At 52.1% G+C, this 17,304-nt stretch overlaps 6 protein-coding genes across 6 annotated transcripts; 3 read left to right on the forward strand and 3 right to left on the reverse strand.

The window, feature by feature from the left end:
* Window positions 1-220: 220 nt before the first annotated feature.
* On the reverse strand, window positions 221-1,518 carry TGAM01_v203882 (hypothetical protein; the record flags this gene model as incomplete). The annotated part of the gene is made up of 2 exons (XM_018803807.1): window positions 221-1,344; window positions 1,428-1,518. 2 exons carry the CDS (start codon window positions 1,516-1,518, stop codon window positions 221-223), a joined length of 1,215 nt encoding a protein of 404 aa, XP_018662858.1.
* A 1,042-nt stretch (window positions 1,519-2,560) lies between these two features.
* On the forward strand, window positions 2,561-3,685 carry TGAM01_v203883 (hypothetical protein; the record flags this gene model as incomplete). Its single annotated transcript, XM_018803806.1, has 1 exon — window positions 2,561-3,685. One exon carries the CDS (start codon window positions 2,561-2,563, stop codon window positions 3,683-3,685), a length of 1,125 nt encoding a protein of 374 aa, XP_018662857.1.
* An 846-nt stretch (window positions 3,686-4,531) lies between these two features.
* Window positions 4,532-5,746, reverse strand: TGAM01_v203884 (LYAR-type C2HC zinc finger; the record flags this gene model as incomplete). The annotated part of the gene is made up of 1 exon (XM_018803805.1): window positions 4,532-5,746. One exon carries the CDS (start codon window positions 5,744-5,746, stop codon window positions 4,532-4,534), a length of 1,215 nt encoding a protein of 404 aa, XP_018662856.1.
* Window positions 5,747-8,237: 2,491 nt separating this feature from the next.
* Window positions 8,238-8,663, forward strand: TGAM01_v203885 (hypothetical protein; the record flags this gene model as incomplete). The annotated part of the gene is made up of 1 exon (XM_024549303.1): window positions 8,238-8,663. The coding sequence occupies one exon, from the start codon at window positions 8,238-8,240 to the stop codon at window positions 8,661-8,663; it is 426 nt and encodes a 141-aa protein (XP_024406008.1).
* Window positions 8,664-12,408: 3,745 nt separating this feature from the next.
* Window positions 12,409-13,942, forward strand: TGAM01_v203886 (hypothetical protein; the record flags this gene model as incomplete). Its single annotated transcript, XM_024549304.1, has 4 exons — window positions 12,409-12,621; window positions 12,675-12,745; window positions 12,904-13,542; window positions 13,762-13,942. 4 exons carry the CDS (start codon window positions 12,409-12,411, stop codon window positions 13,940-13,942), a joined length of 1,104 nt encoding a protein of 367 aa, XP_024406009.1.
* Window positions 13,943-15,063: 1,121 nt separating this feature from the next.
* TGAM01_v203887 (hypothetical protein) lies at window positions 15,064-16,255 on the reverse strand (the record flags this gene model as incomplete). The annotated part of the gene is made up of 2 exons (XM_018803803.2): window positions 15,064-16,164; window positions 16,223-16,255. 2 exons carry the CDS (start codon window positions 16,253-16,255, stop codon window positions 15,064-15,066), a joined length of 1,134 nt encoding a protein of 377 aa, XP_018662854.2.
* Window positions 16,256-17,304: the final 1,049 nt, after the last annotated feature.

Below are 17,304 nucleotides of genomic sequence, written 5' to 3' on the forward strand. Positions count from 1 at the left end.
CCCAATCCCTTTTGGACCCCATGTACAAACTAGTGATGATAACGTACAAGAACTAGGTATTATATGTAAGGTATGTAAGGTATGTCTATATAAATAGAAAGTGATTATAAGAAAATGTTTCCATCCCAGCGCGCCAGTTGCCGTGGACAGAGTAAGATGTCGCCCAAAATAGGCTTCATCCAGCTGAAGAGACTCCATAGAGTTGATATTATTGCGCCTTCTAGTCGTCATCGTCGTCCTTCCCCTGGTAGTCGCCCAGCAAGATATCGTCAACGCCGAGCCCGGTGGAGGAATTTCTAATCCACTCCGTCTCGACACGGAAGAAAATCCACATCCATCGCCGAAACACCTCCAGCAGCTCAATCAAGAAGATGCCGCTCTCATAATCGCTGAATTTATCCAGATGTGGACTCAACTTCATCGACCACGAGCAGCGTAGCATCAGATCAAGGCCTATGACAGTATAGTATAGTCCAGCTGAGCGGAAGACAAGCCGATCTCGTAGCCCCCATGGATGGTGGTTTGATACCCGCTCTTTGGATGAAAAGAGTGTCAGATCCCAATCTTTGGCAACATCCCAGTAGAAGGAGTAGAGCGAGTTGACCAAGACTGCCACCAGCCAGGCTCGGTGCAAGGAAGCCGTGTCAATATCCGGCCCAACCCCCCTCTGCATGGCACTGGTGATGAGGACGGGGAATGCGGTAGAATACTTTAGAGCGTTGGCCAAGTGCTGCCCACCCCAGCCCGTAGATTCCTTGTACGGGGCCCGTCGAACTCTCAGGTACTCAATGACGCACTGCCTGAAACGGATGACGCTGGGCACAGCCATGAGCATGGGAATAATGAGTGTACCCCCACAGCTCCTGTTGGGATGGTCCGTCGACGAGCCTCCCGCGCTGAAAAACATGCACAGCGTCACAAACACATCGCCAAACACTTTGGCATACGACGTCAAGACATCCGCCAGCAGAATGTCTCCAAACTTGCCATCCTTAGCCTCTGCAATACCGCCAATGCTCACCCGCCGCAGCGTCGCCAGAAAGCGTTTTCGTCCGCCGGTCGGTAGGTTTCGCAGAGGGACGAAGAAGAGTGCGATTATGGCCACCAGATATGTCATTGGCATCCAGTCATAAGCAATGACCCTGGACGGCACGCGCCAAGTGCAGAGCCAGAATACCGTGATGGATAGCGAGAAGAGAGCCGACAGAACTATTGCAAGTCGGTACGTCGATAGATGGTGTGATATATGTTGCGGCGAATTTCGTCCGGGATATCGGATCAAGGAGGGAACGTCAATTCGAAAGGCATGCAGCCAGTGGAGGTTGAGGGCCCATCCCCATACAGCTGCCAGTTAGAGGCACAGATTGTCAGCACATGGGCGCATTACGTGGAAGCAGATTCAATTGATGGGGACACCAGCAACCAACCTAGAGTGACTATAAAGCCGACGCGATATGGCAGAGGAAACGTCAGACTGAAGCCGTCAAGCTGAGGCTCAACGGCAGGATCGCCGTCCATGGTGAAAACGAATTGTCAACCCAATTGCACCTGCAAAGGACCATGAAAGGAATGGACATAGAGGGGACACCTCTGTGATGGGTCCTGAAAGGTGGGAGAATAGATGACGGTGCTCTTCCTGCGCACGTTGAGTGTTGCTGGTCGATTGACTGTCGATTCAATGCGAACAAGGCGATGATGTTGGAGGCTGCAAAGGACCAAGCTGTCCCTAATCGGTGGGTAGGTGCGGAAAAAGGTCCCTGCCGCAACCGGCAGTCTGTGTTCCCAGCGCTTGATGGTGTGAATCTAATTTCCAGTGCTGTCGTACCCCATTTTTGGTGCTAAAGATTTAGGCAGCTTACACGTTGATGGCCGCCATAACCTTATTTGAATGTCGATATGAGACTTGAATTCGTTGTGTGATGATTTTGAAACGCTGATCTCGTGTGAGGATTTATTATCGAGGGTGTGCCTATCCAATTACAATCTGCAATTGCCATCTGTCGACATCAGTAATGTCAAATGCTCTAACCTGTAGCAATTGTGGTATATTGCTGTCCATAGTAACATTTACTATTCTACCCAAAGAAAAGTGTCCCCAGATACCAAAGACAAGACACCGATATAATTGATTTTGATTTGTTTGTCTTTGGCAGCGTTTGAAAGGAGCGTTTCTCTACTTACCTTGTAATTGATATCAATCCTGCCGTTGCATGTCACCAGCACACCTCCTTCGGCGCATATTTCCTAGGCTAACCGATCGCAACAGCACATGGGTCCAGCCCCTACCAAAAACCCCGTCCCGAGGTCCAGCTGTAGCGCTACCGCACAGCCGAAAGCTAACTAGACCCAAGACAACTCTTTTCCAACTTTCAACTTCATCTCCAAAACAACATTGCATTACCAATCCCAGCCTTCTATCATCATCAGCCCTTTGAAACTGCGATATGCTGCTACTCTGACGAACACATCCCCTCTGATATACCAATACCATAGTTGGCACCCTCCATCAGAAACAACAGAGACATCAAACTCGCAGCAGCAGCCCAGATCCAACACAGCCATGGCTACAACAACACCACCACAACCATCACAACCATCATCCTCCACAACGCCCTACCCCTTCGCCACAGCCCCCGACATCGTCCGCTCCCATCAAAAAGACGCCTACTTCACCGGCCACCTTGCAAACTCCCTCACGGACCTCTACCGCCGCCTCTTCGGCGCCCGCTCCGCCCACTCCCTCGCCCCAGAACTACGCACCTCCGCCGCCCTCCTCTACTTCGCTCTCACCACCCTCCCGGGCAACCGCACCCTCGGCGAGGAATACTGCGACCTCGTCCAGGTCGAAGACAGCGCTGCCTTGCCCGGCCTGCGCACCCGCGCCGCCTACATCGCCGGCACCGTCCTCCTACCCTACCTCGCCGGCCGCATCCTCCCGGGCCTTCGCGCCCGCCTACGACGCCTCCTCGATCGCCGCTTATCCACGCTGCGACAGCAGGGGAAAGCGAAGTCCCGCCAGGCGCGCATATGCGAGTACCTCTCCACGCACCTCTCGTCAATCACCTCCGCCGCGCCCTTCCAGGCCGTCGTCCTCGCGCTCTTCTACTTCAACGGCACGTACTACGAGCTCACCAAGCGCCTCCTTTCCCTGCGATACGTCTTCACGCGCACCGTGCCCGACAGCCCCGACCGCGGCGGCTACGAGCTCCTGGGCGTCCTGCTTGCCATCCAGATGGGCGTGCAGGCCTTCCTCCACGTGCGCGACACGTTTTCCTCCGCCGCGGTGCAGCGCGAGAGAGCTGGATTCCACTCTGGCGAGGTCGAGGTCTCACTAAGCCACAACAACACCTACTCCGCGAGCAACAATGAACTTCTCATCAGCGGTGCGAGTACCAATGCGCCCCAGGCGAGCAAGCTGGATATCGCCAGAGTCACAAACACCCCTGCGAGCAGCGGCGTCCCGAGATTCAACCTCGAAAACGAAAAGCACATGGGATACATAAAGGGGAACCAGCAACGAAAATGCACATTATGTCTTGAGGAGATGAAGGACCCCTCGGCTACGCAATGCGGCCATGTGTTTTGCTGGGAGTGCATTGGTGATTGGGTCAGAGAAAAGCCTGAATGCCCTCTATGTAGAAGAGAGGCCATGGTGCAGCATATTCTCCCGTTACGCGTCATGTGAGCGAGCCATCATTTTCTTTTTTTTTTTTTCAAAATTTTACTTCTTGATTGAGCAAACAAACCAGATGATGTTTGGATGCTAGAATTGTAATACTCTGTACATAGTAGTAGTAATACGTGTGTTTGTGGGAAAAGAGATAGATTCAGACAAAGGGAAATAAATCATCAAAAAGCTATGACAAAATAGAACCATGCCTTGCTAGGCTTCTTAGCCAAATCATCCACCGCATATGCCATCGTACATGAAGGAGAAAAGCAAAAAGACAAAGAGAAAAAAGGTGGTGAAAAAGAAGAAGAAGAAGAAGAAGATGTAGCTTTCCTTTCAGCGCCTCCTCTTTCATGGTATCATTCAGCCCCCGTCATTACCGCTCCCAGATGCCCATATTTTCCATCCCAAGAAAAAGAAAAAAGAAAAAGTTAAATATGCCACAAGATTAAGTAGATGACAAGCTCCCGCTCCATAGCACAGCTAGTCGCCAAGCCATTATGCTTGCATAGTGGCGCCAGCTCGGCTAGGAGATAGCGGGAATGATGTCGATAATGAGAAATGATGATAATGTTGGTACAAGGGGGAAGGCCAAAAGTTTGCCCGTCTATCCACAACCCTTAAGAATAGTATGACAGATAGAAAGACATAATGATACAGTTCCATTCCGACCAAGCATGTTAAAACGCTGTCGGAGAAAACAAGATAATTCGGCAAAACTCCTGTATCCATGTAACATGAAGTAGATTCCACTCTATAGAGTAGAACTGACTCATGATGTTGTTGTCATTGATGACGTTTTTGAAATTTTTTCTTTCTTTTTTGTCTCTTTTTCCGTTTGATTTCTTGTTTGGCGAATGCTTAAATAGAAAAGAGAACAATCTCGCCCCGGTCATTGCGTCGAAGCCTCAGTGATCGCCACAGCTCCTTCTCGTCCTTGACCTTGGGAGTGCTGGCACCAACAGCCTGGCGTTCCCGGTGGAATCGCTTCAATGCCTTGTTCATGCTGCAGCCGCGCTCGCTCTCGGGCCCCTTGTTGACGAAGCTGAGGAAGACATCGGCGCGAGGCTTGAAGACAATCATCTGTCCGTCAAGGCTGTCCCGCTTGCCCTCCTTGGAGCTTGGTCGGTACTCGATGAGCTTGGGCTCCTTCTTGTCGTGCTTGCGATGAGAATGCTTCTTAGAAGAAGACTTGTGCTTGCTCGACTTGGTCTTTGGTGGAGAGCCAGAGATCATGCCAAAGATGCTGTTGTTGACCGTGTGGGAGTGGTGGCTCTTGTGGTGTCGGGTGTGCTTCGTCTTCTTGAGCGGGCTTGTTGGCGACTCGGCAATGTTGTCTCCAGAGTAATCAGGTGAAGGTGGGAATTCAGGTCGCATCATGTTCTTGAGGCCGCCAGTGAGGCCAGAGTGGAGAACGGGAGGAGCGTCTGCCATGATCTGGTCGCCAGCGACGTCAACGTGCAAGCGCTTCCGCTTCTTGTCCTTCTTCAGATCGCCCTCTTTTGATTTTCGTCGCTCAGTCTTGGTCTGAGGAGTGGCGAAAGAGGCGGGCACAGGGCCTGTTCCATATTGTACAAGAGGCTCTTCATCTTGGTCCATGGTAGGCTCCAGGAGCTCACCGGTCTTTGATTCGTAGCGGACAAGAGAAGTAGCGTCGGACGTATCGGGGGCTTTTCGCTCGCGACGACGGCTCACGTTGGAGGCGGTTGGGGTTTGTGAGTTGTCCAGGAAGTCGAAAACGTTGACGTGCTCGTCGTCAGAGGAGTTTGCAGTGGGAGGGCTTGGGGCGCGTGGGGGAGGAGATTGGTTGTCATGGACTTCGTACTCGTGCCACGACTCGTACTCTTTGTCTTCACCGACGTCTTCCACGAAGGGCTGCAGGGCCAGTGTGTTGGCCATGTCCAAACGGTGTGAGTTCATGTTGGACTGTTGTTTTTTCTGCTGCTGCTGATGGTGCTGCTTGTTTTGCTGCTGCTGCTGCTTGTTCTGCTTTGGTTTGTATAATGCGCCTTGGTACTTTTGCTCTTCGCTCATGCAAGACTGGCGGAATGTTAGCTCGCCCAACAGGAAGAGCATGGCCAGACAAGGATGCGGCAGCTTCATCGAAAGCAGCTGGAGGACTTACTGTGTGCGAACGATACTGGGTGCCGGGAAAGTATACCATGCAATCAATACAGGTAAAGGTTGCGCCGTGACAACGACTGCGATGAGGATCAAGTTTCTTCTTGGTCAGGACGTCACCACACGCCTAGATGTAAACAGAGGTCAGAGAAGAGGTCGAGGTTGAGGATTCGGGAGTTGAGAAAGAGACTAGTGCAATGCAGACGAGGTGATGCGAGCTGTGGATGGATATAGGAAGCGCGGTTGCGGGTAGGGTAGGGGTGAGGGGGAGGGGAGTTTGGCAGAGACAGCCGAGTGGACCAGAAGGGATCAGCGGAACGGGGCATGAGGGATGCAGCTCGAAATAGCGCTGCGGCGCCTTGCTGCGATATGCTCGTACGGCGCAGCGTGTGGTGGTGGCATCTCACGAGCGGGACGGGGAGGGTGGCGTGCGCAAAGCAAAGGTGATGTCAGGCTATCAGGGCCATCGCATGCTGTGTCGAGCTCGCAGACGCGACCAGGGGGGCCAGCGCAACGCCACAAGAGGGAATGACAGAGCAACAAGGGACTAGACAAAGCGGGAGGGCATAAACAAGCATGTAAGTTCGCTAGTGCGTACCTCGCACGAGAAGGAAACCATGTTGGCGGCGCGAACTGATTGGACGGAGCGATAAAGTTGGCCGGTTCCTGGATTGTGAGTGGCCGCGGCCTCTTATTTTGTTTTGCTTTTTGACGGGGGTTGCGATTCGACGACGGAGGATGGAGACGCTGAGGTGCAGCGGCTGCGGCAGCGTCAAAGCAGGCAGACGGGCGTTTGCAGCTGGATTTTTTTTTCTTTTGTTGCTGCTGCTGCTGTCAGGCCTTTGTTGGCGCGGGTCGTGGTGGAGGGTAGGCAGGTAGGTAGGTAGGTAAGAATTTTCTTTCTTTTTTCTTCTTCCCGGCAGAGCAAAAGCGCAGCGCACGAAGCGAATAAAGAAAAGAATGCAGCCCACTGCGGCTTCGCAGTGTTTCGTGGCGTCTCGTAAAGGCACGCGGGGACGCAAGGGAGCGCCTTGTTGGAGGAATGCGTCTCAGAATCCGAGGGCGTGCGAAGAAACGAGGAGAGAAAAAAATTGGCAGACGAAGGAGAAAAAAAATTAGTTTACCTGATAGGCCCCTCGACGAACGGGAGGAGGGAATGGCGGGCGGGCAATGGGGAATGGGGAATGGAGGGGCGATTTAGAGGGGTGGAGGGGGACTCGGCCAGGGCCTGACGGCGGCTGATGGTGGTTGATTGCGCCGGGGAAGCGTCAAACCTTCAGCTCGATAGCGAAGAGAGTTGCAAGATGAAGCAGCAACGGAAAAGCAAAGAATCAAAGGATAAAAGAGCACTTGGCTGCAAACGGGTAGTCAGTCGGCTGCTGGGCTTTATTTAGTCTGTTGGAGAGACACGGGATGGCACGGCGGATGCGACGCTCCAGCTTTGGATTCAGCGTCTGCGGTCTGATTTTATCCTCTGGCAAGGCAAGCGGCTAGCTGCTGCAGCTACTGTTTTTTTTTCTTCCTCCCTGCCTGCGCCGCTGCACGACGACGTCGGCGAGAAACCTTGCACATGCAACATTGTTCCTCTCTCTTCCTTGGGTGTTCCATTGCTTCGTCCTGGCTGGTCACCCCGATCCCTGTTGGGCATCAGGCCGTGCCTTAGGGCTCGTCTATTGGCGCCTTGGGTCCCAAGTGGGATGTAGGAAAAAATTGCAAAGCCATTGAAAAGCACAAAAAAAAGGCCAAAAATCCTGCCTTGCTGCGGTGAACGACGAGCTGCAAAAGCAGAAATGCCCCAGTCGAGATCTCGCTGCTACGCACACGCCCTGGCAACCACGGCGCTGCCACTCGAAACTCGGGTGAGGCAGCGCGACGATTGGCTGCGGCAGCTTCATTTGCACGGCGGTCACATGAGCTAAGCAGCGCAGAGGCACGCCCTGGCGTTGTCGTAGCTGCTCAACCCGACGGCGAAGGCGACTTTTGGGGCTCTGCTGGCCGCCCAAGCAGCAAACGGTTGGCAGGGAATGGCCAAGGCGGCGATGACTCTGTGCGCCGGTTGTCGACGTGGTGGTTGAACTCATCACCGAAAGTCGAACAACACCAGAGGTTGCGCTTCTGTAGCTGCCCGAAACGACGGCGATGACGACGATTGTTACAGCGTGGCAAGACTCGACAAGGGAAAAAGCAAAACTCAAAGAAAAAAGGCGGTCGCTTTGTATGTGTGTGCCGCCGCTACATACAGCTGTAACACCCAACTTCAATATTATGCTGAGCTAGCAGCGCCAGAGTCATGGGGGGCCGGATCAGTTGTCAAGCGCATTGCATCAAGACATGCACTTACACGCTCTGCGAGCTGCTGTTTAGAGAAAACACACCGTCGTCACCGCTCTCTGCTTCTCCATGGCCCGTATATTCCCCTTGATTCTGGGTTTTGAGCGCAAACCTTATGCCTTCCCCCTTTATTGGCGGCGTCGCTGCAGCCGCTGACTGGTCCATCCTATGCTGCGAGCGCCAACATCAGCGCAAAAAGCAAAATCTGAAGCATCAACCCAAACCAAACCAAAGAGCTAACGGACCCCCATCCGGCTGGCCACTTGAGACGCCCAACCGGCTCCGTGTCAGCGCCAGGAGATCAAGTCAAGACAAGGCCATGTCTTCTATCCATCGCCTGCTACTGTTGCGTCGACGCAGGGACGACCCAATCCAGGACGAGGATGTGATGCGCGTCGCCCATCTTGCATTGCGCCGTGAAGGGGGGGAACAGCAATGGGCTTTCAAGGCTGTGGGAAGCTCTGCGTCGACCCCATTTGCCGGCCCAGCACGGATCAGCGCTACGTGCGCCCAGGGAATATGCAGCCCGGTTTGCTGCTAAAGTAGTGCGTGCATATTCTTCCCTTATCCTTTCGTGTGCTAAGCAGAGAGGGCGGGACTGCGGGTGGTGTTCCGGGAGGGGACAAGAAAACGAGGCGTGTGTTGCGTCTGGTTGGTGATACTGCTAGCACCAGCAATGGCCGCAATTCCGGGCAGTGCCAACTCGTACTAATACAGGTACGCAGCCTTTGCTAGCATTGCTAGCATTTCTCCTAGTACCGTCACGTTGGCAGCTTGGTTTGATGTTTGGGCTTATCAATGAATGTCTCAAGTCGTAATATCCCATCTCTATATTGGTCTGAAACAGCAGCACGCGATGGCGCCCATTCATCCATCCATCCAAGCCGGGCTCTCTCTCGCCATCTCGCCTCACGCGCTCCTCGCGCCACTACCGACCGCCCACCTCCATTTCGCATTGACAAAAAAAGGTCATATGTAGGATTTAAAATGAGATGTGCGGCACGTGTGGCGACTAGATGCGCAGATGGCCAGTTGGATGGTGGATGGGTGGATGAAGATGCTCCGGGCATGGTGCTAGCAGCGGCATTGGCCCAAAGGCACTGCACCGCATGCCTTGTTTCTGGTCGTCGGAGAGGGGATGAGGCATGCAATGCATGGCTGCATCATGCGTGTCTCAGGACCAAGGGCCGGATGGTGTCTACTCACAACCATGAGATCGCCAGTTTACGAGCATCTCGCGGTGGTGGCGCTGCACTAACACCATCACCAACTACATGTATCTTACGTACAAGTGTGTGCTTGAGACACACAACGCAATTATACATTTGGTTCCTGTGATTATCGGACCCGGGTCGCCGTATCTACATACCAAAGAGTAGTAGGCCTCGTATTTTGTGATCTCTTTTACCAAACTGCCGCTGGATGCGAGAGACATTTGCCATTTGGAACTGCCATGCCAGGAATGGCGTCCGCCCCAGATCTGCTGTCACAATGTTTCAAGGCTCAGACCCCGGCGAAGAGCAGCGCGGATTGGACCAAATCTGAGTCCCTCGGCCTAGCTTGGCCATGTAAGATGATGAATGAGGTCAATGGCCCGTGCAAGACTGCGAGAAGATGAAAATGAAAATGGTCTGCGACATGTCAACGTCGAGTAATATCGCATAAGAGCGGTAAAAACACAAGATAAGATGTCTTACTGATATTTCTGATATCTCACCTCTCTATCTTTGCAATATACGAGTAATGCTCATCGCCCATTCATAATGTTTGTCTATTTTGAGTCTCGTCACCTTTTATTTCACACTGTCTATTTGTAAATTTTTCTTCTTGGTTGACACCTCCTCAATACGGAAGGAATCCTTTGTCCGCTGCCTCCGGCTATGCAGGTCCAAAGGCGTAAGTAAGCCGGTTGAGAAGAAAAGAATCCTGGCATCATGGAGGGGATGCCGGGAGATGCAGCTGCAGCTAGGTAGTTAGCACACCTCGGCTGATGTTCCTGCTACTGCCATACTACCGCTAGCACTCGTAATTGCTTTCAATCATTTGCTTAACAAAATCTTCTGGAATGTGATCAATGATGGCATCTTGAAACTTGCAACATCACACAATACCAGCACCATCTACAGAAGGGAGCAGTATCAGATAAGCCATTGGCTACGGCACAGGATGGATCGCTAGCACTTGATTGGCAGAATATATGAATGTAGATGGATGCTGTGCGTCTGTGCTGAATCAAGATTGCGAAATCGACGCTTTGTATGTGGCGTTGTCGTGTAAACCGCCTCGCGCAGCAACCCTGCAGTGCTACACGTCTCACGGGCAGTACATGTCGAGTCCATATCATATGCCGTGCAGAACACAGCGTCCCAAGATAACTTCTGATTGCTTCATCCGAGTCATGGCTGGGTTCGAGCGGGAGACGGTCAAGCAGAAAGCTGACACCGCCTGCTGCACCCGGTGCACAGAAGCATGTTTGCTGGCCATGAATCCATCCAGTTCACATCACATCGCCGGTCGTCGTAAGCAATCAGCTGTTTGTCTGAGGTGAGGCTACGCTGAGGCTGCAGCCGGTCGCCAAGTGCATGATGCAGGCGTCTGCATTGCAGCACAGCACAGCACAGCACAGCACCCGGTATGGCTGATGCGTTTGATCTGAAAAAGCTCTTTGTTGAGGCCAGGCTGCAGCAGGGCGTGTTAGTATCCATATCTAGGCATTATCATGGCCATGTCTATGGACACATGTATCCAAAGCTGGCGGTCCATATCCGTCTCTATATCCGTAGCGACTGGATCCATGTCCATGTCTACCTCCGGCAGGGCTATGCAGCATGCAGTGCGGCAGACAGCTGTCATTCTGTGTGCTACCTATCACAATTGATTCAGCGATTGATTGGAAGACGATGAAGAGATTGTTGCCAGCACCAGGCAGACACGCGACAATGGCAGCGAGCCCCAGTATAACGGTGATAGTGCTGCGACTAAACCTGCTTCTCGTAGCTGAGCTCCAGCTCTCAGCAGCTAGAAGCTTTAGTGAGTCCAGAGCCCCGGGTCCCCCAGATCTAGCGCTCTCTAGCTCTTCGGGCCGCGAGATCCTCACGTCTTTCTGCCTCAGCTTCCAAGAGTCTTCTTCCTCGGCTTCTCTCCATCACTCCTTTCTCTGATCGGCAAGGCATCGCAATAGACAATGGCTAATAATAATCATCATAATAATAATTCTGCCCACAAGGCTGGTGGCTACTATTAATATTAACGGCCCTTAAACAACGCCAGGCTGTAAATGAAATGAATGACGGCAAGTCGCTCGGCGCATCAACTAACTGCAGGGCAGCCCGGCCACCAGCTCGCGCCTGCGCGGAGATTGAGCGTTTCCACTCCAATTTTCGGCCAGGCTCATTTCCATTTAACCCAATTCATTCACGACTATCAGATTGCAAGCAAGATTATTACGGAGCACGTTATACCCGCCGAGGTGCTCTCGCTCTCCCTGGATTAGATTGGATCTGGCGTCGAATTTTTCTCGTTCTTTTCTCTTCTTATCCTAGTCGTCTTCCTCTTTCCTCTCTTCCTCTTCATCGCCTCTCTCTCTTATTCTCTCCAAGCCTCGGACCAATCCTCGGGTTCTCACCACCCTCACGCTCCTTTTTCTCTTCTTCTTCTTCTTCTTCTTCTTCAAATTCGCTCGTTGCTTCAAATTCGCTTCTCGTCTTGCGTCCACCGACTTTTTCTCTTCCACCAACGGGACGCTGAGAAACACGATGCAGCCTTAGGACGACGCACGATTCGACAACTTGCTCCAGGCAGCGGCACACCCAATCTGCATCTGCATCTGCATCTGCACAGCTGGCATCCGTGGCGTCCAATTCAATTCAATTGCATCTGCATTTGCATCCAGCGGCCGCCAGCAGCTCCACGTCGACTAAGCTGACCTGTCGTTTAATTTTATAATTTTCATCTTATTTTGCTGTGTTGCATTTTCCAATCTTTTGACGACTCTTGGTTTTTTTCCCTCTTTCTGCCGAGACCCCTGACACAAACTTTCGCGCAAACGGATCAATCAGAGCAAGGATCAAGGGAAGAATTACGGACCCAGGCGCTGAACCCACGGCGCATCGCAAAAAGGAAAAGAAAAATTAATCACGAATATCAACGCCTCTCCCTTTTTTGATTTCGAATATCCAGTATAATTCGCCTTGCTTGTTGCTCAGACCAGCGGCCCCTCTTTTTTGCCCCGACTACATGTTGTCGTGTCATCAGGCTGAATTGCTGTGGCTTGGGTATGGGACCACATGCGATATTCAATCCGCCGCTCGACTACACCTTCTCCCAAGAATGGAAAGATGACCTCAAAGTCAAACACACCCCCTCCCGGCGCAACCAAGAATAATCACAACCACAATCACCACCACGGCAACAACATGATGAACGGCTACTTTGGCCAGACCGCCTCTTTCCTGACCTCGGCTGCAGGCTACATGCGTCTGCCAGCTCTGGCCTCAACAGTAAGCCAAGCCCGCGGCGGTGCAGCAGGAGCGCCTCGACTTTGCATTGGCAGACACTGACCGCGAACCTCGACTCACAGGGCATTGCGGCTATCCTCACGTCCCTCCTCTACTTCAAACAAAAGTGCGTAGCCTTCCAGCTTACGAGTCCCAATTTCCAGCCCCCAAGACGCAGTCTGCAATCCCCCCAGCCCACTCTGGGCCCTATCACGTCGTTATCATTTCGTCCCAAACCCAAACCCTGACCCGAGCTCGAGCTAAGCTAACCGCGACTGACTGCAGGGCGCTCATCTATCCCTCTCATATGCCGACAAACTCACGAACCGACATCCCGCGTCCTACACAGTTCGGAATCAAAGACTTTGAAGAGCTGGTCATCCCCACCGACGATGGCGAGAAGCTGTCGGCCTACTACATTCGCGGCCCCCGTGGCGGCAAGAATTCGGACATCACAATCATGATGTTCCACGGCAATGCAGGCAATATCGGTCACCGCCTGCCCATCGCCCGCGTCCTCATCAACATGATTGGCTGCAACGTCTTTATGCTGGAGTATCGAGGCTACGGCGCATCCACCGGCGAACCAGACGAGTCGGGCCTGGGGATCGATGCCCAGACCGGACTCAACTACCTGCGCGAGCGAGCGGAAACGAGGCATCACAGGTTCATTATTTACGGCCAGAGTCTCGGTGGAGCCGTCAGCATCAAGCTAGTGGCCAAGAACCAAGAACGGGGCGACATTGCGGGTCTCATCTTGGAGAATACTTTTCTCTCCATGCGCAAGCTGATTCCTTCCGTTCTTCCACCTGCCAAATACTTCACGCTGCTGTGCCACCAGGTCTGGCCCAGCGAGGCAACCTTGCCGTCCATCACCAAGGTGCCCATCTTGTTCCTTAGCGGTTTACAAGATGAGATTGTTCCGTAAGTTTTACTGAAGCTAAATCCTTTACACATACCTTTTCCCCGGGATCCAAATGATGAACAAATTGCATCACCCACAAAATCTGAGCCATTCGTGGCCCTGATTAAAAAAGTCTTTTATCAAACCCTGATCGATCCCACACCAACACTCAGTTTTTACCCTTTTCTCTCTCTGATATACCTGATATCAAAGCTAACCAAAGAGGAATACAACTGCAGACCTAGTCATATGACCCAGCTTTTCAACGTCTCCACCTCTTTCAGCAAGACGTGGAAGACCTTCCCGGGTGGCGATCACAACTCGAGCGTGCTAGAGGAGGGCTACTTCGAAGCCATCTCAGATTTTATAGCCGACTCCATAAATGATGCACCCGTCACGGAAGCCAAAAGCCAGTTATAAGACTGTTCCTCGCTGGGCTGGCCTGATACAGAGCAGGCATATCCCTGTGGAGCGTGGCGATTTATATTGCATCAAGGGGAGCTCTGTACAAGGGCCCTTGAACGTTTGATTACACCTTTGCATGCTGACCCCGTCGATGGGCCGTAAATTTCATTGAATAGAGAAGTGCTAACTAGATAGAAGGGAGGGCGGCCTCAGGAAAGACGGGCCAAGCGTGGGATTGAAGGTGGTTCCCATGGTCCATGTGACGATAATATTGGAGAGCGTGTGTGGGTGGAGGGGAGATGCGTCGCGTGATATACATATACCCTGCATTTTTATTTTATATGTTTTTTGAACGCCTTCTTCCGATGAGAAGAAGTAGAGGGACATAATTCGATGTGCAACGAATTTTTTTTTTCTATCCGGCTGCTCAGCACACAATTTTTTTTCCTTGGTGGTTTTTTCTGTGCGTGTGCTTTTTATTTGCTCCACTGGTGACGGGCGTCTCTATAATGGCACGCCCTTTACATGCTTGTTCAGATGAATGCGTGCAGCAAGCGATTTGTTCTATTGGGCGGTTTTATCTTGGCTCCCTATCATTTTCTATTTCTGAATATCTGCTTTTTCTTTTTTCTCTTTGTCGTTCATTTTTTTTTTTTTTTTAAATGTTTGCATTAACAAGGGTAGGTGCCTAGCATATAAAGCATATTCTGGTATGATACGGCAACGTACAAAAAGATTATAGAAAGAGAGAGGCTCAAGCAACGGAGGGAGGTGGTGACGCATTGTCATTGGATGGTGTTCTTTTTATAGATGGTGATGTACGGAGTATGAGAGAAGGCTAATAAATAATTTTGTATGATTTTTTTTAATTCTATTCAAATTTTTTTTCTAGTGATTTTTTCTTTCTTTTAGTTTTCCGATGACCATGTTTGGAAGCTTTGTTTAACATGATTTCCAATCGCTGTGGTACCTACATGATAGACTATTGTCTCCTGATCAGCTTCCAATACTAATGCCGCGTCAACATTGCCATAACGACAGGTGATGCGTAATTCCAGCATCCCTTTTATGAACATATATCCTGTTTAAGACGAAATATAACAATAATAAGAAGTAAAATTCAAAGCTAATCAGCTTCAGCATTCAACATCTCCACCAAGCTGCTCCGTCCAAGACTTCTCCCTCTTCATCTCCACCTTCTTCTTCTTCAGCCCGAGCAGCAGTCGTTTTCCAGAGCTGCCACTCGCAGAGGCAGCAGGCATCTCCGTCTTCTCGTCGTCCCTCTTGGCAGCGGCGCGGCCGGCGACGGCGCTCCACCCGGAGGCGTCATTCCTGCTGATATCTTCCCTGCGAGAGATTTGCTCGTTGGCGTCGACGTGGCAGAGCAGGATGTTGCCCGCGACGTCGAGGCGCTTGATGGTGCTGTCGAGGCGGGGCTTCATGGTCTGAAGGGCCTGCTCGACGGCGGTGGGCGTCAGGAAGGAGGAGTAGTGCGCTGAGGCGCGGATGAGGATCTCGTCTGAAGGCAGAAAGGTTGTGGTGAAGTTGAAGGCTGACGACTGGCTTGCTAGGTCGGCTTTGAGAGCGGATTCAACGTCGTCGAGGGTGAGTCCGAATCGAGGAGACGTGAGGAGGAAAGCGTTGAACGGCTCGGTTATGATGGCGGGCGGTGGAGTAGGAGCTCGAGAGTTGGCGGCTGCTGCGGCGGCAGCTTCTGCTGCCTGAGTCTCTCGGATCTTGACGCACTGCGCGAGGGTTTTGGTTGGGGCCGAGACGAACTTGGAGCCCTTCCAGACGACAACGTAACGATAGGGCTCGATGTCCTCGCTTTTGCTCTCTAGCCCGTAGTCTTCCGCCAAGACATGTAGGAACTGTCGTTGGTGATTAGGCATCGGTTTGTATCTTAACCGTGCCTCGCTGGGGCTCTTGGAGAATACGCGGAATTCGCGCTCCTGGGTCTCTGCCCAGGCCAAGTTCTCCTTGAAGAGCCGGAGAGTGGTATCCGAGTACGGGACGTGGTCGTTTGTATGAGACGTGGGATCAATGTTAAGCGCCGCGGCAAGACGCTTGTTTCGCTCTAGGCGGAGACATTCATCGTCACATTTGAGCTCAGGTCGAGATGGCGTGGGATTAGAGCTGCTAGCAAGGCACTTAACTTCTTGGTGACGGTGGCCGCAGGGACAAGTGATGACGGTCTTGGCCGTACAAGCAGATGATTCGTTGCAAGCTGCAGGATACTGTTAGAACTTTTTTTTTTTCCTACAATGACTACTGACGTTTTGAACTTGGACTTACTGGTTTGACCATGGCAAGCATTCTGGCAAGCATGATCGCAGAATAGCTTCGTCTTGCCACACACTTGGCCACAAGTCTGACTAGAACTTGCACTATCTTCACACTCTCCTGGCCTGTGGCATAGCTTTCGGCACTTGTGTAGCCTGGACACATTACATTAGTATTCATCGATTAATTCAATGAGGAAAGCAAGAGCAGAAAATAGTACATACCCGCACTTCAAAGTCTTTCCGCAAGGCCGTCCACAGTGAGCTGCCTGAAGGTGACAAGGTTGGCTTTTCAGCTTTTCCTTGCCGCAAGCACACCACTTATCCACCAAGAATGGGCACTTGGGACAAGAGATATCGTCCATATGACAGTTGTGTTCAACAGGCGGGTGCCCACAAGCCGGTCGTCTTGGGCAGTTAAACCGGCACTCCGGGGCGTGAGTCCCGCATGGCTGCGGCGGCTGGAGCACTGTCCGGCCACAGTTGCAGCTGATCTCATGAAATATGGCTTCAGGGCAGCTTGCGCATGGCCCTCTGTGGCATATCTGCTGGCAGTCGTGGCTACCGCATTTCAGCGGTCGCCCACATGTCCGTATGCAGATATGCTCAGCCTCAACGATAGAATCACCAGGCTGTCGGTTTTTCTTCTTGGATGCTGCCTGCCTCTCTGCAGCCTTCTTCTCCCCTGGGCAGCAGCGCTCACCACACTTGTGGCGGCCGCAGCTCAGAATAGCTTGGCATGTTCTCATGCACCATGGTGGTTGGATGTCTCCCTGGTGGCAAACGGATGCAGATGAGGTTCTCCCACATCGACACGAAATCTCAATCCCTTCCATACAGAATCCGCAATCGCCGGTATGACATTTAGCTTTGCAAGTGTGGCCACAAGGAAGAAGCTTGTCGCAAACTCTCTCACAGTGAGGTACGGGGTCCTCGCAGGTTTGCCTTGGATCTTGTAAGAGTTCATCGAGTGATGTTTTGCCACATGGACAATGCGTAACAACATCGGGCGAGTAAGGGCAATGAGTTGGTTGCTCGTCTTGGGGATGGCAAGTTTCAGAGCAGCTATGAGTGCCGCAGTCAAACTTCCTGTCG

The sequence above is a fragment of the Trichoderma gamsii genome (genome assembly GCF_001481775.2).
Source record: "Trichoderma gamsii strain T6085 chromosome Unknown Scaffold_10.2, whole genome shotgun sequence".
In the NCBI taxonomy this organism is placed as follows: domain Eukaryota; kingdom Fungi; phylum Ascomycota; class Sordariomycetes; order Hypocreales; family Hypocreaceae; genus Trichoderma; species Trichoderma gamsii.